Source organism: Camelus ferus, chromosome 27 (genome assembly GCF_009834535.1).
Source record: "Camelus ferus isolate YT-003-E chromosome 27, BCGSAC_Cfer_1.0, whole genome shotgun sequence".
In the NCBI taxonomy this organism is placed as follows: domain Eukaryota; kingdom Metazoa; phylum Chordata; class Mammalia; order Artiodactyla; family Camelidae; genus Camelus; species Camelus ferus.
The window spans coordinates 8,576,699-8,603,853 of record NC_045722.1 but is presented as its reverse complement, the minus strand read 5'-3'; the positions used below and the strand labels follow the sequence as shown (position 1 = coordinate 8,603,853).

Here is a 27,155-nt window from a genome sequence, read left to right as displayed (position 1 = left end):
CCATCCTAAGCCCAGAAGAGGAGCTGGTCACCCCCAGTCAAGGCCCAAACTCCTCTCTCCTTCAGTGCCTGGCTCTGGTATAAAAGCCTCTTGTGTTCTTTTTTCACCAGGCATTGCCACAGTCCGCATGGACTCTTAGAATTCAAACCCAATTCCCTTTCTCCTCCACACCCTCCTTAGCCTGCAGCAGGTATCCCAGCAAAGGGAAACTCAATCACTGGTCATTTTCTGGAACATCAACATTTGGGGACCTTTGGGACACAGGTACAAGGCTGTGTGCTTCACTCAGCGGTAGAAAAGTTGGCTGCACGTAGGATTTAGGAGACCAGAGGGCTCGAACTCCGTGGTGGAAACCAGGCTAATCCCAGTGGACCACTGCAGGAGTGTCTGATGAGTACTGTCAGTGTTTCCAAATAAGCTTCTGCAGAGAGCACTGGGACTTTCTGTGGCCTTGGCTCTCACGTGGGATGGGAGACTGGCAATGATGCACCACGGGGGAGGGAATTAACCCTCTGGTCCAGAGCAAAGATGCTTTGCAGAATGAACCTTGTCATTAAGGAAAGTGTTAAAAACTAAAGGGAATGACTGCAGAAGGGTTGTAGAGGAGAAGCCAGGACTGGACTTCTGTGGGATACTGCGTTCCCCCGAGGCCTGGCATAGAGAAGGAGAGGAGAGAGAGGAGGGAGGGAGAGAGAGAGAGCAGGGGGAGTAATTGAAAACACAGTGCCGTGGTCACATGGTTCAGCTTAGCTTGGTAATTGTGCTCAGGACACTGGAACCAGCTCTTGCTCCCTAATGGAACCAAACGTCAGCAGAGCTTGGGGGCAAGCCCGTGCCCTTCCCCAACTCCAGCCCCCTTTCAAAGGTCAGAACTCAGGAGCTTTCTCTGATTGTGCCCTGGGCTCCACAGGCACTTGCCAGACTCTTGTCAGATCTGCTCTGCCCCCAGTGGATCTGGTGGGTCCCTTCCAGAGGCTTCCCGGGAAAGCACAGCTATGGTTTCTGACAGGACTAAGCAAAGAGCACCAGCCGCTCCCACTTCCCAGCAGAAAAATCCAAAGGACCCGCTTTGCCCCAGGAAACGGCTCTCCTGCTCTGCAGAGGCCTCTCCCCCGACGCCAGGAGAGTATTTGCTCTTTAGGTAAACCTTCCAATAGAACGCTCGGGCCGGTAGGGGCTCCCCCTCACGCATAGGAGAGGATCTCACAGCCAAAAGGGATAAGGGCTGACTCATCGCCACAGCTTTCCACATATGTTTAGACCAACCTTGGCCGAGCTGTCATCTGTACAGAAAAGCTCAGCGCAGTGAAATGAATGGTTCCTCCTTTAAAGGAGCTTGAAAAACTCCCAGATCGTGTGCCTGGCGGGGAAGGGTCAGTAAGTGCCACCTTCTCTCCTTCTCTCTTTCCTTTGTTTTCATCTGTTCATGCAGCGAGCACTTGCTGAGAAAAACAACTATGTTCCACGCAGGGCAAACCTCACCCGCTGGAGGAAAGGCCACACTGTTTCCATCTGGTTAAAATACACTTAATTCACTGGAGAACTTCGAGAGGGTGACTAACCATATGGAGAAAGGGGAACTCGTTGATAAAATGTGTTTCACATTTCTGAATTCTTCCACAGTGTTCTATATCAAAGGCAGTTTTTCAAGTTTGGTCACTCTGGCCCAGGGGGTATTTTTGGTCTTGAACTGAAGAGTGACTCAGAGATAAGAAATGAAGGGAAGAAATTTATGGCTCCTGCTTTTTCTAAAAGAGTATCTTTTATAGGATTCTGTGTGATCGGTGGCTGGGACCAATGGTGTGTGTCTGTATACATTGTTCACAGGACCAGACAAATGGCACAGTGCCTCACAGTCTCCTTCCCAAATGGTAAAGAGGGCAGGTTGTGTTGAAGTTAGTTTTATACTCTCGGTCTTTCTTCCTCGGCACAGTAACCTCCAGGACGGGAGACCATGTCCCAGAGCTCTGCCGGGGCTTGGCACAGAGCAGGGCATTTGCACATCCAGTGAATGAATGAATGATGGGTGAACATCTCAAAGGTCCCTCTGTCTTCAGGTGACCTTTCCCACACCAATATAAAGTGACATGTTCCCAGGTGTGATGGTTAATTTTCTGTGTCAGCTCGATCGGGCCAATGGGTGCTCAGATACCTGGGAAAACATTATTTCTGGGTGTGTCTGTGAGGGCATTTCCAGAAGAGATTAACATTTGAATCCATAGACTCAGTAAAGAAGATCTGCCCCTCTCCCTTGAGGGACTGAACAGAAGGAAAAGGTGAAGAAAGGGAAAAATCACTCTCTCTGCTGGAGCTGGGACAGCCATCCTCTCCGGCTCTTGGACACCTGGCTCTTGGGCCTTTGGACACAGACCAGGACTTACACCGTTGGCTCCCCTGGTTCTCAGGCCTTTGGGTTTGGACTGGACTGTATCGCCAGCTTTCCTGGGCCTCCGACTCACAGATAGCCGATCGTAGGACTTCTCAGCCTCCATAATCATATGAGCCAATCCCTCATAATAAATCTCCTTCTTTATATCTATCTATCATCTATCTGTCTATCTGTCCATCTGTCTATCCATCTATCTCTATCTATCTATCTATCTCCTATTGGTTTGTTTCTTTGTAGAACCCTAATACACCAGGGGAAACACCCCATCTAGGCCCACAGAATGAAGGACTCCAGGTGACCAACTGACATCAGAGGGACAAGGGGCTGCAGTGGGCTGCTCTTCAGAGTAGATGACAAGTTAGAACATCAGAAAGACATTCTAGTGGGGAGGGTATAGCTCAAGTGGTAGAGCACATGCTTAGCATGCACAAGGTCCTGGGTTCAATCCCCAGTACCTCCCCCAAATATAAATAAACAAACCTAATTACCTCCCTCTCATTAAAAAAAAAAAAAGGAAATTCTAGAATCTGCTCCTGGGGAAAATCCTGAAGACACGTGTAAGAGGTCCTCAGACGGGCCACCGCGCTTTCAGCATCCTGGAAGGCGATCGAACCCATCAACACGTAGGTACAAATGCGCCAAAGCCCAGGCCTCTGAGACGAAGGATGGAGATGCACAGGGCTATTCCCCTTAGCATGTATTCCCTCCCAGATGGTAAAGGCTGAAAACATAATTAACCTCAAGAAGAGCCTAGATACACTGGAGAAAGGCACATCACCCACCACTGTTCTGGGGGGGACTGGCTAAGGCTGGTTCCTCATTAAGTCTCAGTGCCTGGAGCAGGGCTTCACCTACAGGAGACCCTCAATAAACGCTGTTGCAAGTGAAGCAAGCAGTCAGCTACACAAAGTCCTCCTCACGGGTGTTTGTAACTGGGAGGAGTGACAAGCAGGTGTACAAACATCCTGGCGGAGGGTTCAGACTCTGGAGGTCTGCCCCATATTACCTGTGTGACCTCAAGCAAGGTACTGAACTCCATTCTGGCTTGGGTGGTCACCCACAGAGCAGAGACAACGATGCCAACCACTGTGAGAATGAAAGCAAACAGTTCGGAGAAGGACTCAGCTGAGCGCCTGACCCGTAACATGGACTAAAAAAGAAAAAAAAAATTTACTCAAAAAGAAGTAAAATAGTGGAAGCAACCTACATGTACATCAGTGAGAGATTTTATTCAGTATGCTATGGAGCACTGACACAATGGGACACGATGCAACCAACACCAAGACTCAAATACGCAGATATGGAAAGAGGCCCACGGCACACGGCAAAACTAAGAAACACCATAAAATACCCGTATCGACTGGTTTGGGTTATAAAAATGTACTTGTATGAATAAACACCAAACTGTTAATAATTTTGTTTGGAAGGTGCAGTAAGGTGCTGGGGGGGAAAGGTATTTACAAAGAGCTTTTCTGTTCTACTTAACAATTTCCTATTCCAGATTTCTTTTGACAATAATCGTGTACCCCAATTAGAACCAAAAAAATTAAGCTTTCTATTTTGAAGAATAAAACTGAAATTTATGGCTAATTTTTGTTAACTAGGCATTCTGATTAACCTTATAATAATTTTCTCAGGTTTGAAAATATCGGGATGAAACGTTTATTGAGATGGCCTCAGATTTACAGATGAATTTGGGAAGAAAGTCTTCCCATCCAGGAACACTTTTTTAATTGTTGTTTTGTTTCTATATTTGTTCAGATTTTCTTTTTAGACCTTCAATCCAATTTTGCATTTTTCTTCATATTAGACTTTAAATACATTTTTCCCTCAGCATTATGTTCCTATATTGAATGGAATCATCTGTAAAATACTTTTTCCTAATTGGTTATTGCTTATCTATAAGTAAGTTGTAGCTTTTATATATTGATTTCATAACTGGCAACCTTACAGATCTCTGTTATGCCAGAAACTATTCAATAGTTTCTCTTGCATTTCCAATCGTGATTTCTGAATGTTAATAAACTTGCCTCATTTTAAAATATTTATACCACTTATTTCATTATTTTCTAAGTTTACTGCCTAAAGTTTCCAGAGCTTTAGTAAATAATGGCTACAATAGAGTAGTTCCTTCTAGACATTAATAGAAATTCTCTATTTTTATGGTAAGAAGGCTATTGATGCCTAGATCAAGAAAAAAAAATTTTTTTTATTATATTAAGGAAATAGCCTACTACTTGTAATTTGGGAAGTATTTCCTCCAAGAATGGATGTTGCTTATTAAATGCTTTTTCAGCTCTTTGGCCCTCCTGTGTAACATTCTTCTTTTGAGTTCTCAGTGTGAAGACACAAATTACTGGCTTTCTTAAGACTGAGCCCCCTATATTTTGATCCCATTGGATCCAAGTGCGCAATTCTTTTGAGAATGGGATTTAGGCTCTTTGTATCTATGCTCACGAACAGCAATGTCCTGTCATCTTGTTTTCTGCTGTCTTAGGTTGTGCTGGTGTTGTAAAAGGAATTGGGAGCCCCGGCATAACTGCCTACTCTCTGAAATAGTTTACTAGCTTAAAATATACCCAGTAAAAGTCTGAAGTCGTTTTCCATAAAATCTTTTGGTGCTGGCATCACTTTTGAGGTGGTTCTTTGAAATTTTCCATCATTTCCTTGGTTACTGGTCTATTCAATTTTTTTAAAAAAACTTTTCCTTTGGCAATGTGGATCCCTGACATTGTCTTCATAGACCCTCTGGCCAGATTTTCAAATTCATTAGTAAGAGTTGTCCATTATAGACCCACAATTTAAAATGTTTTCTCTGAAACTGTACACACATGCTCTGTCTCTTGTGGCCAAAGTTGTGCCTTTCCGTTGGTCCTCCTTCTTCTTTGCTTTGATTTACTTTGATTGAAAAGATCTGTTCTATCCATCCTTTCAAAGGACTCATTCTTAGAATTAGTGAGAAAACATCTACTCTTTCTGGCTCGCTTTCCAATGTATTTATTTCTGCTTGAGTTTTACTACTTTTTCCCTCCTATTTTTCTTCTGTTTATCTTGTTCTTTTCTCCAGCTTCTAGAGCTTAATATTCACTTTCCAAAATCCACTGTTTCTGTTTTACAAGGAGAGCATATCATGCAGGGGTGACCTGCTCTGGCTTAGAGCCCAACTAGATCTGGGTTCAAATCCCAGTCCGATTATTTACTAAGGGTCTGACCTTGCAAATCTACTTAACTTTTCTGTGACTCAGTTTTGTTGTCTGTAAAATGGGGATGACCTTAGGAGCCACCTCAGAGCAACTGTGTGATAACAAATGGAGACACTGGATGTAAATCCCTTAGTAGAGTTTGCTGACTGGCTATTATTGCCACCATTGTCATCATCATCATTATTATAAAAAGTTAGAAATTCTCCTCTGAATATCCCTTTGGCCACAACCCATGAATTTTGAAACGTGATGCTCTGATTGTTGTTATTTTAGAGATGGACTGTAACTGCAATTTTGATTTCGAACTTAAGCTCAGTTCTTTTAGAAGCTGCTGCTGTTATTGTTAATTTCTTGTGGTTAAATTTCCAAGATTTAGCCTTGTTGTTCTTGCAATTTTTTTTATTAGAAAATTCCAATTTAATTGCATTGTGTCCACAGGATGTGTCCTGGACACTTTTTATTTGTTGGGATTTATTGAGGCTATTCTGTAAGCCAGTATGCAATGTGGCTGAAGTTTCAAATGTTCTGTGCACATTTGAAAAGAATGATTATTCTGTTTGGAGTTTCAAATATGATATTAAAATACATATGTATGTATAGACTCAATCTTACAAGTCATCAACTCTTTACATTTTGTCTAAAGAATCTAAAAAAAGCTTAGAGTGCATTGAAAGTTGGCACCATTATCTGTAATATATTTCCAAAAATGTTTGTTTTACATATTTCAATGCCTTTATTAGGTGCATAAAGTTCTCTGATTTTCATATCTCCACTGTGTGTTCTTCTTTGATCTTTTTGTAAAAAGTACCTCTTGATCTGTTTCACAGTTGCCTCAGTTTTTATTTTGTCTGACAGAATTAACATGGTTACCCGACTTTCTTATCTGCATTTGCATGGGTTTTGCCCACCCCTTTATTTTTAACTTCATGTGATTTAGTTTTAAACGTGTCTCTTACAAGTGGGATGTAATTGGATTGAGAGGGAGTGTTTGTTTCTTTGGGTTTTTTCATTTCTCTCTTTTTAAGCAGAATCTGGGCATCTTCCTTTTTAATATATAACCTTATATCTTGTCCTATGTCCCATGTACCTTGTACACATTTAATGTGCAACCTTATATCTTCATTGAAATGTCTTCTTTCGACATGTTTTGTTCTGTCCTCTTTACTTGGCTTCTTATTGCCTCTTTTTTTTGTTTGTTTGTTTTTGTTTTCCAGGCAAATCATCATTCACTCTTTCTTGTCCTCCTTGATGAATCAGAGGTTTTACATTCTATAGTTTTATATTATTGGTGGCTCTGTGAAGAACTTTTGAAAGTGAGATTTGAACGTAGATGTTTCCTTTTCATTCACCCCAGGGAAGACACGGTATCCGACGCCTCTCCCTCCAGGTGCTGGGAACCCTCTCCCTTCTTCCTGACCCCCCTTCTCAGACTGCAGTTCAGAGCCAATGGCTGTTTGCGGGACACTGTGTATTACCTCTTACAAGATTATTTTTACCATTCATATTATTTCAAACTCCTGTTAAGAACAATGAGTGAGGTTTAACTACCTCACAGCTGACTTGGATCCGGGATCCCTGCCTTGGGTGATGGGGAGAAGGCCATCTTGTTAAAAGAGAAGATCAGGTGTAACTGGGACTTAAAATGCTCTCCCAACACATCTCTGCCTCCAAATCCCACCCAGCTGCCAAATCCCCACTCAGCGTTCTACAGTGCCGCTTCTCAAAGTCTATAAACCATGGCTTATGGTAAGAATTTACACTTTATATCATTATACACACCACATAAATACACGGAGGATATATACATATATAAATATCAGTGAATACATACATACAACTAAAACAAAAGTTTCGTGAAATAATATACTTACCATGGTATAATAATGTAAAAACATGAGAAAGATAATATAAAAATGATTTTGCTAAGAACCTGATGCATTCTGATAAGCTCTATTCTTCTTTATCTATTTAAAAAGAATTGATCTCAACCCACTAAGTTGATTTTCAGTCCACTGATGGGTCACGTTGGAAAACCACTATCCTAAGGTTTGCCCTGATTTCTTACAGTGATTCTATTTAAGGGGATTTGCTTAGGTTCCTCGTTGAGGTCCCTACTGAGCCTCTGAATCTTTTCACATATTCGTGGCTTTCCCTGCATTTGCTCATCCTGACTCAGAGACCTGTGCTTATCCAGGTTTGATGGGTGGGACGGATCCTGAAATTCCCTGCTCAAATCTTTCCTATGCGGATGGAAGACTGAGGCAAGGGCTCAGGCTGACCTAGCTTTCCTTTGCCAGCTGAGAGCTGCGTGGGCAGCAGGGAGGGCTCACCAGAGCCAGCTGTCCCAGGAGTGCAGAGAACATCTGGATCATTTAGACAGCACACTGGCGGGTGCCACCTCCCCTGGCCAGGCAGGGTAGCCATGTCCTCACTGCCGTGGCTGTCTGCCTGCAGAGCATTTCTGGCCCAGCTGTGCGGCCAAATCTCAGCCAGAAGTAAGACCAGCAGAGACCCCCGGTCTGGGTGGTCCCCAGCCTCTGGGTCACTGCACAGAGGCACTGCCAGCCTCCCGAGCTGCTCCCCACCCATGCACACCCTCTCCCCCAGTATCTTCAAGTGTGGCAAGCAGAGCCGCTCCCAGTGGGCTCTGCCCTTCCAGCCGGGCATCCTGCTCCTCCACGAGCCGTCCTCAGCACTCCGTCTGCTCTGCATCCTGCTGTGCAGACCCCTCAATGTTTCTGCCATAGCTCGCCTAGCTAACAGCACCCACAGATCCATCCTGATTTAAGCTGCCATCCGAAAGAAGAACTTGAAGTAAACTCCTAATTTCAGGTTGCCTTCCTAACCAAACTCCAAACTCTTTGTTTATTTTTGCCTCACTGGGTATTTTTCTCTCTGCCTATATGCATTATATTGCGAGTCACACTGATTTGTGTCTTACTATCAAAAATATCTCATACATGAAAATGGTTTGCCAGCCCAAATGGACAAAGCAAATATAAGGTTCTATTGTTAGAGCTAGGATGGCTGTTACATTGATACTGTGCATTTATTTTGGGACAACTATTTTCCGAGATTCGTTGTGTGCCAGGCAATAATGATGTAAAGGAGAAAGACATAGTCCCTTACGGCCTGTCAGAGAAGATAGATGTCTAAATGGATACTATTCCTAGCGTGCGGAGTTTGATGATAAAGATTTGAATCAAGTGCCACAGTCCGAAGTGACCTTATGTATGGTTTCCCCAAGGAATCGGCCCACGAGCTACAGCTTGAAAGCCGAATGAGGGCCTTCCCCGTGGAGAAGGGAAGACAGAATGTTCTGGAACAAGCCTTTCCAGTAGACAGAACAACATGCAAAGGCACAGTTTATTTACAGAACAGAAACAGACTCACAGACGTAGAAAACAAGGTTATGGTTACCGGTAGGGGGGAGGCAGGAAGGGGTGGGAAGAGATAAACTGGGAGTTCGAGACTTGCATACACTAGCTAATAAATATAAAATAGATAAACAATAATTTCACACTGTATACCACAGAGAACTATATTCAACATCTTGTAGTAACTTATGGTGAAAAAGAATATGAAAATAAATATATATATGTTCATGTATGACTGAAGCATTATGCTGTACACCAGAAATGGACACAATATTGTAAACTGACTATACTTCAATAAAAATATATATATAATAATTTTTTTTTAAATACACTCAAAGTTTTAAAAGACTCTTCTGTATTCAGATCAGAGCAGATCTCTTGGTGACACTGGAGCCAGGGGGTGTGAACAGAGGGGAAAGGGCCCAAACTGCCCATCCGGGTAGATGAGCAGTTGTGGCTAAGGAAGGAAGACCCTGTCCTGCTGGAAAGTGGATTTCATTTCAAATTGCACCCTCCTCCTTCCACCTCCAAATACCGGGGTCGGTGGGGCGCCGGCTGGGGTGCAGAAAAAGGAGGGGGGGATCTTGGCAAGAGGGCAGTTCCCAAACTCCTGGCCTGCCTTCAGCCTGAAAAATTCTCCTTCTAACTGTGTACATTTTTGTACATGTGTGAATTTTTATGTAAGATTTCAATTCTAAAAAGGTTTCCATGGATCAAAAGAATTAGACAACACCTGCTGTAGGTAATCATAATCCAACTCAGATTTCTTTTTCGCCCTGTGGATATATGACTGTCTTTGGGTTTAGGGAACAGAAGTATTTGTGGAGGCACTTAGCGGAGCAGTTACGAGTGTGGATTTGGGAGGCAGGCGGGCTGGGGTTCAGTGCCACTTTCTAGCTGAGTGACCCTGGGCCAGTCACCTCATCTCTCAGTTTGGGGGGTACACTACCTAACTCTGGGTTGTAAGGCTCAGATGAGATGACGCAGCGAAGATTTTAGCACAGAGCCTGGGGCAGGAAGAGCGCACGGGAAATGGCTGAGATATTAAGTATGGCTAATCAGCATTAGTGGGGCTGAGTAAGTGAGCAGCAGGGGCTTTGAGAAGGCGACTGGCCCACCCTGAAAGCTCATGCCTCCGGCATGTCTGGAATACAGCAGGTGCCCCCTCCGGTGGTCATAAATGTCGGCTACCACGTAACTGCAGGACAGAAAAGAGAACGGAGGAGAGGAACGGAGTGGAGCCCTCCTGTCCTTCCCAGCAGCCTGGAGAAAGGGCAAGAGGCCGCAGAGCAGCAGCCTGGGCCGCGTGGGGAAGGCTCGGTGCTGGGCTCCTGGGACAGAGGCGCCCCCTTCGAGGGGCCTGGCCTGAAACGGGAGCATTTCACTTGGCAACAGAAGGAAGTGGCAGCTTCCCTGTGTCCACAGGGCACAGGAATCTGCTGGGTTTCTGAGTCCTCTGACAACGGAACAGGCACATTCATCAACCAAAAGAACACTGACCATGGGCCTGAAACCACGCGGAATTAGTGTAAAGCAAGTGGACCCTCATCTAAACAAGTGGAATGACTGACAGGCAGAGGGAACCCTCTTCCCACGGTGCCCACGCGCCGTGCCCGCCTTGGAGAGGAGGAGCCTGGCAGGCAGCGGGGAGGCCTCCCCAGTGCCTCCGCTCCCTCCTCTCCATCCTTCCTTCTGCCTCCTTCCACATCCCCAGTCCCAGGGATGAGGCCTTGGCTGATAAGGTGGAAATTCCAGAACCAGAAGTTCCTGGGGCTGTGGTGTGAGGAAAGTGACAGTCCTCTCCCCAAGCAGCCTTTCCCCCCTCACTCGGTAGCACAGGGCCACCCAGTTCCCACCTAAGCAACCGGCGCCTGCTCCTGCCCAACCTCAGCACAGCTTCCAAACAGGAAACTGAACGCCAGCAACCAAGCCCTCCCCACACAGGTCACGGAGGCCAGCCTCCTGCCCCCGTTAACTGATCAGAGCCACTTCCCAAGGGACCTTCACTCCCCTGGACCCACCTACCTCTCTGCTCACGGCCCCTGGGGCTGCCACCTCCTTGGCTTCACTCTCCAGCTGCCCAGCAGAGACCAAGGCACCGTTTACCCCAGGAAAGCCAGAGCCCGGGCCTGGGTCAGAGCCGGCAAAGAATGAGGAATGGATGCTCCTTTCTCACACAGAAGCTGGTCTCCGAATCGGATCCCAGGCTCCGATGGCTGGGATGCTGTGAGTCAGACACTGCTTTCACCACCTGCTCTGGACAGGTGACTCAGGGCAACTGTGTCCAGCCTGGCACGGGTTCGCTCGGAGACTCCCGACCCGAGCCATCTGACTTCTCCACGTGAAGAGGCTTGGTCCAAAAGGGCTGTGCTGCCAGCACTGGGAAGCTCAGCCTCAGAACAAAGTCCACCATCTGCTGGGCTGGCAGAGGACACGCAGGAGGCCAGCCCCGCCCAGGACCCCAGCACCCAGCGAGGCTGCTCACTGCAGCCCCAGTCAGCCCCCGCCTTCTTTGGACAACCCGGAAGTGGCCGGGCGGGTGGACAGAAAGGTAAAGGACATCACTCAAGCCTCCACAGGGTCTGGCACAAACGTCAGCTCACACAATCTTGCCCTCAATCTAGTAAATATTATCATAATCATTTTACAGGTGGAAAAGCCGCTGCACAAAAGCTCATTGAGTGCCTCCTACGGGCCAGGCCTGGTGACCCTGGGTTGGAGCCCATCCCTGGCTTAGCGAAGTCCAGCCGCTTCCCAGAGGTCGCCTGGCTAGCAAGTTATAGAGCCTGGAGTCCAGTCAAGACCCACCTGACGCCGTAAGGCCAGGCTCTCTTCACAGCATCGCGTCGCCTCTCTGGGCCAGGCTGTCCTTAAAATAAGAAACTGGCCCTCAGGAGCCAGTCTGGCCCTCAGGCCAGCAGTGGGCATCAAGAAGGACGCCTCCAGGGGAAAAGAAGGGAGGGGGCAGTAAGTTACGTAACACGTTCGAGCACAGAGAAGATTTTACTAGAAATGCAAATTTTCAGGCTGCAACTAGTCCTCCAGAATCCGAAGCTCTGGGGGTGGGGCCTGGCACTCTGCTTCTGCAAGGCCTCCAGCTGACTCTGGTGCCATCTCAAGTTCGAGAACCGAGGACTTGACTTCCGTAGAGCATGCTGAGACCCATGGCATGAAGGGACAAGGCACTTCTGTTTGTCCCATCAGGATTTTCATCGTGTGACCAGCGTGCTTTTCCCCCGCAGGTCCCCTTGGAGAGCCTAATGTAAGGGTGACATTTAACCCATCTGCCCTTCAAGAACATCCCACACATCTCTCCTAAGCACAGCCTCTGTGAGCCGTTTGTGTGAGCCAGGCTGGGGCTTGTGTGTGGCCCTCTCTTCTGAAAAAATGGACTTGTTTTCAGATGCTTACCCTCAGATGTTTCGGGGCTTGCTGGGCGCTTTAATCAGGGTGTAGGTGCAACTCGTAGGAAGCCCCTGGAATTCCACGCAAGCCTGCGGAGATCCAGCTACAGCTGTGAGACCCAGGCCCACAGTCACAGGGAGGCACTCTGGGGACAAAGCTGCCTTTGTCAGCGGGTGTGGGGGACAGTTCCACATTGCACAGCTGAGCCTGGAGGGCAGTGGAGTAACTTCTAAAGTGCAGGGAGCATGGGCTTCCATCAGGGCCACCTGCCGCCCTCACCGCACAGCCTCCTTCAATTCCCTGGGCCCACTGCAGCTGGGGCTCGGGCCCAGGGATCAGCCCCCAAGGCTGTTTCACTGGCAGAAAGGCTGGGGGGGGGGGGGCAGTTTGGTAGCTCAGGCGTGAAGAGGCCAGCCTTCCTCTTCCCAGATCCTGCAGCCTCCCTCCTACACCAGGCCGGAGCCCTCGCCACCTGGGCCTGAACCCAGCTCCCGCCCCTCCATTTTCAGATCATACTTGCTGGCTCACTCCCAGAAGGTACATTGAGTCCTGCCTGATCTTTACTGACACAGGGTGGATTCCCTCGAGGTGCAGACTGTATCCCATCAGTGCCCGCCAGGACCTCGTCCAGAAACAGGAGGGCGTCTTCCCTCTGCGCCCTCATCTGCTCCACAGCCCAGCACGTTTCCCGCCTAAGGAAAGGAGGGCAGATGCAGCTGGCAGAGCCCTGCGGCAGTTAGAACTGGGGCCCCCGACCTGCATGCCAAGCTCGGCCAAGGACTGCTATGCGATCGTGCTCACATCTTGGCTTTGGTTTACTCACCTGCCAGATGGAATTAAAAACTCCCACTGCAGAGGGGCATGTCCCCAGCCTTGGACCTTCCTCTGAGTTCTAAACCCTTTCTTCCCCCCACCTGCTTAACATCTCCTCTGATGGTCTAACAGGTAGTTCAGACTTCACACCATCACCCAGTACTCTTGATTTCCCCCAGTGAACTCTCTTCCTCCCCGGCTTCCATATTTTGGTAGTTGTCACCATTGCCCACTCATTTGCACAAGGCAAAAAAAAAAACAACAAAAAAAAAACCAAAACCATATCAAGGAGGTAAGAACATGGGTTCTGAAACCAGAATTCCTGGATTCATGGCTCAGGCCTGTCCCTGGCCAGATGGGACATCACGGGCGGGAAGAGGCACCTCTCTGCAGATTGGCTTGCCCTCCCATAGGATGGTTACTGCACCAGGACCTGCCTCCCAGGGCTCCTGCAGACTAAATGTGGTGACACTGGGAGAGCTCCTAGGAAAGGCCTGCCAGAACAAGCCCTCCGTGTCGGCCTTTATTAGTCTTGATCTGTCCTTCTCTCTGTTTCTCTTGACTCTCTCCTGCTCTCTCCCCTCCTCTCTTCTCACATCACAGCCAATTTATCAGCCAATTCCCACCAGCCCAACCCACAGAAGACGTGACAAATCCAACCTCTTGTCTCCATCTTCACTGCCACCGTCCTAACTCGACCACCATCGCCTCCTCGCTGATAACCACACTCCCCTTCTAACCGGGCATCGTGCTCCTCCTCGGGGCGCCATAACCCACTTCCACACAATAACCAGGTCAGTTTTGGGAAAATATCAAATGGATCATGGCACCCACCTATATAAACCCCTCCTAGGCCTTTGCATTGCTTTTTTTTAAAAATTAATGTATTTATTTTGTATTGCAGTACAGTCAAGTACAATGTGTCCATTTCTGGTGTACGGCACAGTGTCCCAGTCATGCATATGTCTACATGTATTCATTTTCATTTTTTTTCATTAAAGGTTATTATAAGATATTAAACATAGTTTCCTGTGCTATGTAGAGGAAACTTTTTTTAAAAATCTATTTATATATATAGTGGCCAACATTTGTAAATCTCAAACTCCCAAATTTAGCCCTTCCCACCCCCTTTCCCTGGTAACCGTAAGACTGTTTACTACGCCTGCGAGTCTGTTTCTGTCTTGTAGATGAGTTTTTTTTTATTTTTAGATTCTACATATGAGTGATCTCATATGGTATTTTTCTTTCTCCTTCTGGCTTACTTCACTCAGAATGACGATCTCTAGGTCCATCCCTGTTGCTGCAAATGGCATTATTTTATTCTTTTTTACGGCTAAGTAGTATTCTGTTGTATGCATTGCTTTTTAAAACATTTTTAACTTAAAAAAAGGCTTTATTTTTTAGAGAAGTTTTAATTTTACAGAAAAATTGTGCAGAAAGTACACAGAGTTCCCATGAGTTCCATGCACAGCTGCTTCTGTTATGAACATCTTGCCTTAGTGCAGTACCTTCTTACAACTGATACATCAACACTGGGACAGGATTATTAACTAAATTCCATAGCCAACACTAGGGTTCGCTCTTCGGGTTGTATATTCCATGGGCTTTGACAAATGCATAATAACATGTACCCACCATGACAGTATCACACAGAAGAGTGGGTCATTGGCCTAAAAATACCCTGGGCCCCACCCAGTACCCCTCCCCCAAGACTCTGCATTGCTTTTTCAAAATAAAATCCAAATTCCTTACCATGTCTCAAAAGACTAACATCTTGCCCCTGCTTGTCTTCCCTTTTCTGAACAAGCCAAGCCCATGTCACCCTAAGGCTTTTGTCCAAGCCGTTTCCTCTTCCGGGAAGTTTCCACTTCCAGATCTTCATGTGGGGGGCTCCTTCCTGCCCTGATATCCTAAATGTGGCCTTTCCTGTCCACCCAATCTATACCAGCCCCGGGTCCTCCCTACTACATGCCCCTTTTCTACTCTCTTCACAGAACCATCACCATCTGAAGGTGTCTTGTTAGTCCTTGAGTATCACTTCTGTGTCCCACCTAGAAAGCAAGCACCCAAACAGCGACTCATCAGCTTTGCTCACCGCAGGCCCTAGGACATGCCCAGCCCAGAAGGGCTCGGTAAACATTTACTGACTGAATCAACCCAAAACTGAATGAATAAATAAATGACTAATGCCATGTAATGAGCTTCTACATTTGTTTGTACTTTAGAGTTTACAAAGAACTCTTGCATACATCTTCTTAATCTAATTTACGTGATTAGACTCAGATTTAGATGGAACTTAAAAAAACAAACGTATTCACGCCCTCTCTCCTAGTGTCTCAAGGCCACAGATGAGGAAAGAGTGAGAATGTTCTCTCCAAGGGATGAGAGTTTATTTCCGAGAGCATCCATCACCCTTCGGAGTGGACAAGCAGAGGGGGGAGGGTTTAGTGGGGAGGGTGTAGCTCAGTGGTGGAGCACATGCTTAGCATGCACGAGGTCCTGGGTTTAGTCCCCAGGACCTTCATAACTGCTCCCCGCTAAAAAAGAATACAGTCGCTTAATTTAACTTGTAGCTATAGGACGAAGGAAAATACCTGGAGATACAGAACCTTGACTGTCATCTGTGCAGCGCTTGCTGTGGGCCGGACACTGTGCTAAGACTGTCCACACAGCGTCTATCTCCGCATTAAGGAGATAGGGTTGGGGCCATTGTTCATCCCTGTTCTCCGGACGAGGAAGGGAGAAGGAGGATGCACGAGGTGGTAGAAAGCACGGGGCCAGCATCTGAACCCGAGGTTTATCCGACAACAACGTCCAGGCAATCCTGGTCCTGGAAATAAACACTGAATAAATAAACTATGCCGAGTTGAGCAATCTGGACCTCCCTACCCATCCCAGTCAGCCCAGTCACATGCGCGGGTTGAGAAAGGGTTAAACACCACAGCCGGAGGGGATGGTCTGCCTTGGATGGTGCTTTTTCAAGGCCAAGATTGAGATGGCTTGCAGGGCCTGCCCCCACCCCCACCAGGCCACAAGAAAAGGCCAGGTATTAATGAATGACACATCCAGGAAGAGAAGGAGGGGGTGAATGTTTCCACTCAGCAAGATTTTGGCAGGAACTGTGTGTTCAGTTTGGGGTCTTGCCTTTCACAAGGGTGTAGAGACAGTCCCTCGTCTCGTCTGGCTCTTATGGGGATGCCGGGGATGCTAGAGCTCCCCCAGCAAGAGGGCCGGACCCCTGCTGGTGGGTTTTCAGACTGGATGAGGGACAAGCTGAGGTGGAGCGTGCTTGGCCGGGGAGGTGGCCGGTCCCCGCCACCGGCACCCCTTCTGCCCACACAGTTATCTGAGGAACGCCGCTTCCTGCCTTGCATCAGAAAGCAACATTTTTCAAGATGAAGAAATCCCTACTTTCTTTTCTTAATTTGTTATTGTCATGACATGACTGACTCAATAAGTAAAAATTTTAAATCCCTGCCCAAGGTCGCAGGCTTGTCTCCCCCAGGCTTGAAGTTCCTCCAGATGCTTTGTGCCTTCTCCCACCTCCGCACCTCAGCGCACGCACACGATGTCCTTTCTAACTCACAGAGCCCCTGCTTCCTGGCCAACTCTCATGTGTTGTTCTGGGTTTGGCTCAACATCACCTCCTCCAGGAAGTCTTCCCTGACACCTCCCTCCTAAATCACTGATTTAATTAGGAGCTGCCCTTCTATGCTCTCGGCGCTCTCTCATCTGTGCCTTAGCCAGTAACTATGAGATCCTGGATGTCAGGGACTGTGCCTCCCCCAGCCCCTCTCTATCTGTAGTCCTGTACAGTCCCCGGCACAACATGGACATTAAATAGCTGTTAGGAAGAAGGGATGAGAAGAGGAAAAGTAACAAGCAAAAAATGCAGGAAGAAGGAGGGAGACAGGGATCTCTGTGGTCAGATGCATAGACACAGATACAATACAGAGACAGACGGCTATAACTAACTGCCCTGCACACCCGGGTATGTACATGCACGCTCCAGCCACAGGCAGGGTACGCCTGGGAAGAGCACTGGTCCAGGAGTCCAGAGGCCTGAGCTCTTACCAGGCTGCTGCTGACTGGCTGTGTGACCTGGGATAAGCCACTCCCGCTGCTGAGCTTCAGATTTTTCATTTGTGAAATACGTTATTATGAGACTTAAATAAGAACGCAGTCACTGCCTGACACGTGGTAGTAATTCAGCCGACAGCAGCTTGCTCTGCCTTCTCTCAACAGCACTCCACCCTCCGTGCCCCAGATGCCACTGGCATCGGGGAACACCGGCAGCGTGCAGGAGCCAGGGGTCCCTGCGTTTGGACCCTCTCCATTTCTGTCTCATACCATCACAGCGATTCAGATGCTCAAAATATATCCATCCGACACTGCATGCAACCCATTTTGGCTGCTCCTGTGTTCATCTCCCCAGTGACAGATGCAGGCACTGGCTTCAATTCCTGGACCAGTCTGGACCACAGCAGGAAGCAGAAGGCGGCCCCGGTGAAAACTATTTGGTACCCATCACCCTGACTCAGGATCCACGGGGGCCCCATGGGGGCCCCACGGGAGGCCCTAGGCGTTCTCCCCACCACCCAAGGGTCCAGCTCCTATGACAGGGCCCCTGCTCCAGCTCCTCTGTCCTGGTCTGTTCCTAACTCCACGGTCAGACCCCGGAGCTCCAGCTCTTAATCCCGTACCCCTCCACCCTGCACCAGTCTGTATCTGCTTCCTCACAGCCCCGAAAAACCTTCTGCTTGGTGCCACTCGCTTCTCCCAAAGCCTCAGCCCGAACTCTGCACTTGAACCCCTTGTGAGGTCTGCCCCGCAGACGCGGGGGCCTTTACGACCGAGGGTTCTGCCCCCATGGCCAAGGTAGGACAAAGCAGGTACTGTACTTTATTAAACCAGGCCTTTAAATCTAGTCACACATTATGTATTATTAGTAAAAACGGAGACTAGCAGGAGAGGGTATAGCTCAGTGGTAGAGTGTGTGCTTAACATACACAAGGTCCTGGGTTCAATCCCCAGTACCTCCATTTAAATAAATAAACAAACAAACCTAATTACCTCCCACCTAAAACAAAACAAACAACTGAAAGAGAAGGGGCATGGTAGAGCTTTCTGGAGTGAGGGTAATGTTCCTTATCATGCTAAGAGTTTGTCTTACATAATTGTATGCGGTTTTTCAAAATTAACTTTACATAATTGTATGCGTTTTTCAAAATTAACTGAATGGCACATATAAGATACATACATTTCACTGTATGTAAATTTTACCTAAAAGAATAATAGCAATCAAATACTGAACTTGGTTTAATCAAACACATGCTAAAGTGTTTAGAGGTGAAGTGTGGTGATGCGTGAAACTTACTTGGAAATGTATTCAAAACATAAGAGATGCAGGGATGGAGAGGGGGTGCAGGGATGGATGGTCGTGCGACAAGGTAAACTGAGTAAAAGGGTACTTGCAGAATTTATATAGCGGGTATATGCTTGTCGACTACAATTCTTTCCACTTTTCTGTATGTTTGAACAGTTTTCATAATAATATTCTAGAAAAGCTACAAATGAAAGCAAGCTAAGGAGTCACTACTTCGGGGGATGGTGAAATCCACTGTGTCACTGATGTGGTTTTCTGAGGCCATGATGGTGATGGTTCTGATAACTCGGCAGGGACTGAGAAGCCTAACACCGAATGGAAACACCAGCACACGAATCGGTCTGTGTGTAGACAGGGATCACTTGTTATTTCTCAGCCATGTGGTAACAACACGGGCTTTGGGATGAAACAAACCTGCCTGGGTTCCAGTCTCAGTCCTGCCCCTCCCCATTTGGATAAGCTCCCCATGCCTCCTTTTTGTTCACCTACAAAATAAAGACAACGGGGTATGTGCCTCAAAGGCTTGTGGCAGGGAGATCCAACGAGTCTGGCCCAGCAGGACACTAAATCAGCGCCTGGTGCTGACAAGCACCCAGGTGAAGGGAGGTGCTTAGTAATTACAGAGAGGTTTCCAGGGGGCACCGGTGGGGGCCAGCCACCAGATGTGGAGAACAGAGATGACTGGCTGACACATGGAGAGAAAGGCTCCTGAGGCCTTGAACCACCAGCAAAATTTCTTTTTCCCTGAGCCAACAAGTCACCATGATGAGTTTTTTTTTTTTTTTAATGCTGCAAGAAAAACAGGCTGGATGGAAGTATGCTTACAAAGCTCACAGTGCTTAAGTTAAGCTCGGAAGATTTGACACTGTCCTCTTTCCTCATCCCTGTTCTGCAGCATGCTGTTCCCTTTACCTAGAGCTTGCTTCTCCACCTCTGCACCCCACCAAGCTCCCGCACCCTGCACACAGTTCAAACAGCGTCTCCTCAGGGAAGCCCACCCTGATGCACCAGACTAGGTCGGTTCCCTGGTTAGAGCCTCTCATGGCACCTACCCCTCTTTGTCATTATATTTATGTGTGTGTCATTGTTTGCCTCAAGTCTCCCGTCAGATCCCCGGAGTCCAGCACAGTGCCTGAAGCCCAGCATGCTCTATATAAATCATGGGTTGAAAATGAATTCCAAGTGTTTAAGAACGTGACTTCATTCTTTGTAGATTGAAAAAGAAATAGAAAATGGGTGGTGGGGTGGGGAAGGCAATAAAATAAATCCAGCTACCATCTATCTTTGTCCCAGGCAACATCATATAGCTCTTAACTATTAAAGATGTATGGTAGTGTTCACTGTGGTTTTACTTTGTTTTGGGGAGAAAAGTCAGGGTGAGGATGGAAAAGGAATACAGCAGAATTCTCCTTAAACCTCTCCCCGCCCTCCTCCCCGTCTAACAGGCACAGCCTTGCCCTGATGACAGCTGGCCATGGGGACTCACATGGTATCTTGATTCCACTTTCTGTAAGAAGGAATTGAGGCACCAGTGGAGGAGACCGTGTTGTCAGGGACACAACCAACCACCTTGTCCCATACTCAGAATCTGCAGCTGTGGAATAGCAGAGCTGTAAGGGTCCTTAGAAACCATCTCTGCTTCAACACCCTTCCATCCACCTTGTAACAGGGACAATGAATGCAAATTAAAACCACAATGAGGTATTACCTCACACCAGTCAGGATGGCCATCATTCAAAAGTCCATAAATGATAAATGCTGGAGAGGATGTGGAGAAAAGAGAACCATCCTACACTATTGGTGGGGATGTAATTTGGTGCAGCCATTATGGAAAACAGTATGGAGAGTCCTTTAAAACTAAAAATAAAACTACCATATGATCCAGCAATCCCACTGCTGGGCATATATCTGGAGAAAACTCCAATTCAACAAGATATCTGCATCCCAATATTCATTGCAGCACTATTTACAATAGACAAGACGTGGAAGCAACCTAAATGTCCATCTACAGATGATTGGATAAAGAAGATGTGGTGTATATGTACAATGGAATACTACTCAGCCATAAAAAAGAATGGAATCATGCCATTTGCAGCAACGTGGATGGAACTAGAGATTATCATACTAAGCAAGTTAAATTGGACAGAAAATGACAAATATCAGATATCACTTATATGTGTAACCTAAAAAACATGCAAATGAACTTATTTATAAAACAGAAAACAGACTCACAGACATAGAAAGCAAGCTTATGGTTACCAAAGGAGAAGGGAGGGGAAAGATGAATTATGAGTTTGGGATTAACATAATACTATAATAAAAAGATAGTATTAACATACTACTACATATAAAATAGACAGCAACAAGGTCCTACTGTATAGAGAACTGTATTCAATATCTTGTAATAACCTATAATGGAAAAGAATATAATATTAAATATCTTGCAGTAACTTACAGTGAAAAAGAATATGAAAATGAATATAAGTATGTTCATCTATGACTGAAGCATTATACTGCACACCAGAAACTGACACATTGTAAACTGACTATACTTCAACAAAAATATATATATACCAAAAAATATATATATATGTATATATAACTGAATCACTATGCTGTACACCAGAAACTAACACAACATTGCAAATCAACTAGAATTCAAGAAAAAAAATTTTTTTCAACTTGGTTCCAGCTCAAGGTTGTCAAAGGATTAGCTTAGAAAAAAGTGCCTTCATAAACTAAATATTTTATATATCTGACTGATCCATTTTTGGTCTTATTATAAAATAAAGGTATTGAAACACACACACATACACAAAAACCAGGGGCAATGATATGTGAAGGGGCTTATCCAAGGTCACACTGCTGTGTAAGAACTTAACTGGACTGGTGTCCATGCATTTAATCCTCAATCTTGCAGTTGCTGAACTCAGAGAAAAGAAGGGACTTGATCAGCGTGCTTGAGTGATGTCACGGGTGGTCACTCAGACAAGCTCCCAACCCCGGGACCGAGGCACTCATCCCCTGAGCTGACACACAGACTGCCTGGGACAGCTCACAGCGGAGCCTCTCTCCAGCAATCACCCTCGGCTGGAGGGAGCTGCCTCTCCCAGGGTTGTGCCCTCGGCCCCAGGGCAGCCCACACGCAGTGACGGGTCACTGCCAGGTACAGAGCCCCACGGGGTCAGCAGCACTGGCTGAGGTCTGTGTTGTAGCAGCCTCATGGCCCAGCCTCACGGCCCTGTGCGGGGTGAGCCCTCACAGGTGTCGTCCCCAGGAACACTCTCCAGTGACCTTCCACACACAAATCTCTTATCTCACAGTCTGTTACCACGGCAAGACCCCATGTAAATAAAAATGAATAAAATGGTTTCACCAAACACCAAGCACCTACTAAATACCAGGTCCAGCCCAGTCCTGGAAGATCCCCCACTGCTGGGAAATGCACCCTGTAATTCACCTCTGAGGAGGGACATTCTGAGTGCCTGGCCCGTTTTCTCTAAGGCGGGGAGGCCACGGCCACCTGGGGCCCTGGAGCACCTCTTCTAACAACCCCAGGGGTGGGGCGCTCTGCGAAGGTCCCTGTGTCACACTCGGGAGCAGCCACTCACGGGTGTTGAAACGTTCTCGTATCACACATATGCTGCTCAGGCCACTTCGCCAGCTCCACCTCGCTTATTGCACCCGTGGTCCTGTGTGGTAGGCATTTATGATCCCGCTTCGCAGAGGAGGAAACTGAGCCGTCGCGAGCTTAAATACCTTTTCCCAAACCAACGAGCCTGTTCATCTCAGAGCCAAGGTTCCGTCCCGGTAACCAGACCCCTCAGCCCTGGTTCTTGGTCCCTATGCTCCCCTGCCTTTCTTCAGAACTCAGAGATGCCTGAATAGAGCCTAACCAATTGGGTCCAGGGTTCTAGCCTTATCTGCCATGTCTCCCTGAAGCTGGGAAAGTCAGAATACGCCTTTGACTTGCCTTGCTCTCCTCTTTAAAGAAAACCACGTGTTTACTCTGTTATGCCAAAGTTACGACAGAGCTGAAGCTTTGCCAGTGTTGACTTTAAAAGCTGGACTGAGGGGTTAAAATTCCTTTTCCTGATGCCTGTTTGTTTATGTTTCCGGAGCAAAAGAAGGAGGTGGCCGTAAGGAAGGATCTGACCCACCGGGCAGTACCTGCAGGCTGGCAGGGAGTCGGGCCAGTGTACCTGGAGCCCCTCCCAGTGCTCAGATCTGTGAGACACAGAGCAGCCGCCTGCTCCAGAGACCTGTTCTCCGGTCCCCTCAGAAGCTGAGCAGCTCCCCCTTCTGTTCTGCATCCCGCTCTAGGGAGCCCAGCCAGTGGGGACTCTTGACAGCTTCAGCATTTAGACACGGATGCCCTCGCCCCTGAGTGAGGAAGAGAGGGCAGGCAGAAACCCGGCTCACTCTCACCCCCTTGGGGGTCCCGCAATACGCCCACCCCTCACCCTCTGCCAAGCAGCCTAGTGAGCTCTCAGCCAGCCTCTGCAAGGACAATGCAGACAGACAGGGGTTGTGTCCTGCTGCACCACACACGTGCATGCATGCACGCACACACTCACACACACTCTTATACACACACACACACCCCACAGCATAACCAAAACTACCCTCCCTATGCTTCCCCGACGCCAGGCAAGTGTCAACAGAAGTCCAACCCTCCATCCTCACCTCCCCAAGAATCCCCGAGAAGCAGCTCCACTTACCATTCTCCCTTTGAGGGAAGATTCTCTTCTGTAAACTCATGCCGGGGGCTTTGAGGATGAGGGAGAGCCCTGAACAGTCCCTCGGAGTCCAGATCAAGAAGTCGTGGGAGATCTCCGGCAGCTTCGAGGGCTGGAAGTATTTGAATATGAGTTAAAATTACAAAGTAACTCCTCGTTAGAACTGCGTTTCCTCGGCAGGGAGGGAGGGAAAAAAAAAATCCCTTCCCCTCTGCCAGCAAATCTTTAACGTCTCAAAACGGTCGCTTCCAACTCCTGCCCTCCTTGTGAAGCAAATGTGTATAAGGCAATGTTATTTCACTGAATCAAGCCCTCAGATCATAAGCCTTTTCCTGTACCACAAACAGAAATGTAAAACCTCAAACTTTCCTTTGGACTCGGAGTCTGTGCGACTCCGTGAGAGGGCAGAACACAATGCTTTCTGAGGTCTAATGTATGGAAACTGTGCTGAAGTGTTAGGTCATCCCAAGTCCTGGGCTCTGCGTCCCACCCCCCATCCTAAATCTTTCTTTTTTTAACGAGTTCTGGTGTGTTTATGTAATTGCAAGGGACAAACACAACACCTCAAATCCTTGCCCAAAGTTGAAGTGATTCATTCTCCCTCACACACCACACACAAACACAGCGCCTGTTTAATCCAAGTGAAAACGCCTTTCATAAAATCTGCAAAGGGCTGGGGCAGAGTGACGCGTGGTGAATGCAGCCTGTGTCCCCAGAAGGGCAGTTGGGCTCGGGGGAAGGCGGAGACTGACTTTAATCAAGACAAACAGAAGGCGCTCTGACTCCCGCCCATGTCAGGACAAGGAGGGATGAAAGAAAAGTGGGCGCTCGCCCCGGGGAACTGGGATATAAAATGTCTCCAGCCTACTCTACCCAACTTCCCCTTGCTAGCCTTCCCATACCAGGGGGTTTATTTTTAGACTTGGACAAGATGTACTATTATTTTAAATGGCCAATTTGATTGCTGGGTTAAATAAATCCTTGGATTCCCCCACCAAAAAGACCAAAAGAATATACAATAAGTGGGCAAAGAGTCAGAGCTGAAAACTGGGGAAGAATGTGATGGTTTTCGGGACACAGCAATGTAGAGAGCGGACGGAAGGGAAAGCCTGCTCTGTTTGAGAGAGAGAAAAACTCACCAGGGAAGCAAGCAAAACAGACCCTGGTCCAGTTCCTAGGTTACCTGTCACCTGCCAGGTGGCCCAGATCTTCTGAAGGGCCATAGCTGCCTCTGGCCCTTTGACCGATGTCATTCCCACATCTGTAGTCTTAAAGAGCCACCATCACTTGGTCAAACCACCTCCAGGTCACTGTGATCACTGTAAACCCCCCAGCTTTCCCCCCACACATCCCTTCAATAATCATTTCCCAAGGCTGCGTTGCAGGTTGCCAGAAAAACCTCTGCTATCAGCACCTGGAGTCAGAACAGCTCCCTGAGAATCATCCTTATCCCAGGATGAGGGCTGGGATCCAGAGCTGGCACCACTCTGCCGCCTGCTCTGCCTTGCTCTGGATAACCAGTTATCTGCCCGGGCCATGAGCCTGCAGGATGCTACAGCTATACAATGCATGCAGCACTATGAGGGCCAGAAACTGGCCTTGCATTCTCGTGGTACCCAGCGGCGGCAACCATGCAAAGACGGCTAGATAAATAGGGAATACTTTGCAGAAATTAAAATGACGTAATAAAGTAAGCTTTATTGTCATAGAAAGATGTCCGCATTACATTGCTAAGTGAATTAAATCAGGTTATAAACACAGAGTGTGTAGTATGATCCATATACATGAAAACAAGATTAAATCTGGAGAAGTCAAACTGGGTTTTTTTTTTCCCCTTCATGAGCTTCCCAACATCCACTGGGCTTTCCAATATCCGTTATGTTCTCCCCACAAGTCAGAGAAAAGCAATAGCTTTCAATTCATATCACCTAAAGGATGACAGAAACATTTTTAAATTTAAAAAAATTTAAGTCAAGTCATTGGCGTTGGAACAAAGTAGACTTTGTTCAATCAACAGCAAAGGCTGTAATTTTGAAAGCCATAGCTTGTGATCATATGAATTAAGCCTTTGACAAATGAATTATTACTGTTTGATTGGTAGGCAGAATAACAGCCCCTCTAAAGATGCCCACGTGCTGTTCTCAGGAAGCTGTGAACATGTTGTATTACACAGCAAGGGAATTAAGGTTGCTAATCAGCTGACTTTAAAATAAAGGGATTATCCAGGTGGGCCCAATGGAATCACAAGGGTCTTTAAAAGTAGGAGAGGGAGGTAGAGGAGGAGGTCAGAGTCAGAAAGAGAATTGAAGAAGCCACACTGCTGTCTTTGATGACAAAGAAGGGGGTCATAAGCCAAGGATGCAGGTGGCCTCCAGAATCTAGGAAAAGCAAGGGAAAAGATTCTCCTCTCCAGTCTCCAGAAAGAAATATTAACTCTGCCAACACTTTGATTTTAGCCCAGCGAGACCCATTTTGGACTTTTGACTTCCAGAACTGTAAGATATTACTTTGTATTGTTTTAAGCCACTAATTTTGTGGCAATTTGTTACAGCAGCAATCAGAAACTAACACTTTTGGATTTGCTTTCATTTTGTTTGTTTCTCCAATGCCAAAAGCTTGGCTTTGACTACAAAGAGCAAAGCCTGGAGGATACAAAGCACAAAAATTATACCATCAACCCACAGATTTGGGTTGTGTTCACACGATGATATAAGCAAAGCTATTTTCTTATTTAAAAGAAGATAGAAGTCTGCCCAACTGGAGGGAGGATGGAGTTCACAGACCACAGGCTGGGGCCTGAGAAGGAATCCCTCACTCTCCCCCTTCCTAGTTGGCACCAAGACACAGGGGCAGTACACACTGGGGACAAGACAGCACAGAGATCTGCATCCCACCTTCTGCCTGAAAAGCTGGCAGGAAAGAATCACATTTGAGTGTCCTGAGCCTACTCGGGGTGGAAATGTCCGCCTGGGATATTTAGACCAAGATCCTGGGACAATCCCCTGAGTCTCCTACGGTGGAGGGGGTGGTGGCTGGGGTGGGAGACAGTGTAGCTGAAAGTTCCCTGTGCCTTGAAGAGGTACCCAAGATGCCTGAACGAGCCAGCTGACCCAGGGAGCTCTGGACAGTTAGATGCGGAGGAAGCAGGGTTACCTTCATGGTGAGAGAACCAGATGCCCTGGCAGCCAACATAGTAGGAATGGAACCTCCCAAACAAAGGAGAGGCTGACAGGCCGGGGGCAGTTCTGAGCAGGCAGCCAGGATGCTGGAGGCTCAGAGCACTTGGCTGGTGAGCCCACGATGATCCTCACTGCTGTTGGTGCAGGATGGGCCATACCTGGAGTGCACCCCAAGGCTCCCGAGTTCCAGGGAATTGGCCAGGCCTGCAAAGCCTTCCTCCTGCTTCTGTTGACCAGCCTGTCCACTCCCTACTGGACCCAGAGCCTGTCCTTCCGGGTGTATTCCATCTAATTTAGTGGCCCCTAGCTTGGAGAATGGACTGTGACACCTATCCCTGCTCCATTCTCCCAAACTGCAAGCTATGCCCCCACAGGGTTCCGATGTGGGCACCTTTCCCTGAGGGAACAGCCCAAACCAAGTCCAGCTCCAGCTGCCCTCCTACAGAATGGGTCTGTGGTATTCCCCAGGCTCAGGCCACAGCAGCCCAGGGTCCAGTTCCCACAGCCCACGTCCTCCCATTCCCCTTTGCCTGGGCATCTCAGCTCCCTGCTGACATTGTCAGTTCACACTTAACACTGAGGAATGAGCTAAGTCATTGTTTTGCAGGCATCACTCCAATGTCACAAACCTCTAAGGTTTTGCCTCTTCATTCTCCATCAGGGC

At 47.4% G+C, this 27,155-nt stretch overlaps 1 protein-coding gene and 1 non-coding gene across 2 annotated transcripts in view; one reads left to right on the top strand and one right to left on the bottom strand.

Annotated features, from left to right (window-relative positions):
- The window catches only part of IL16 (interleukin 16), a 95,678-nt gene extending 71,668 nt beyond the window's left edge, over positions 1-24,010 (bottom strand). The window contains 2 exon segments of the mRNA XM_014563393.2: positions 23,295-23,424; positions 23,876-24,010. Of these exon segments, the coding sequence (XP_014418879.2) occupies positions 23,295-23,424; positions 23,876-23,908 (163 nt within the window). The 5' untranslated portion in view covers positions 23,909-24,010.
- On the top strand, positions 18,158-18,229 carry TRNAV-AAC. Its single transcript has one exon. It is a non-coding gene; the product is annotated as a tRNA-Val (tRNA).
- Positions 24,011-27,155: the final 3,145 nt, after the last annotated feature.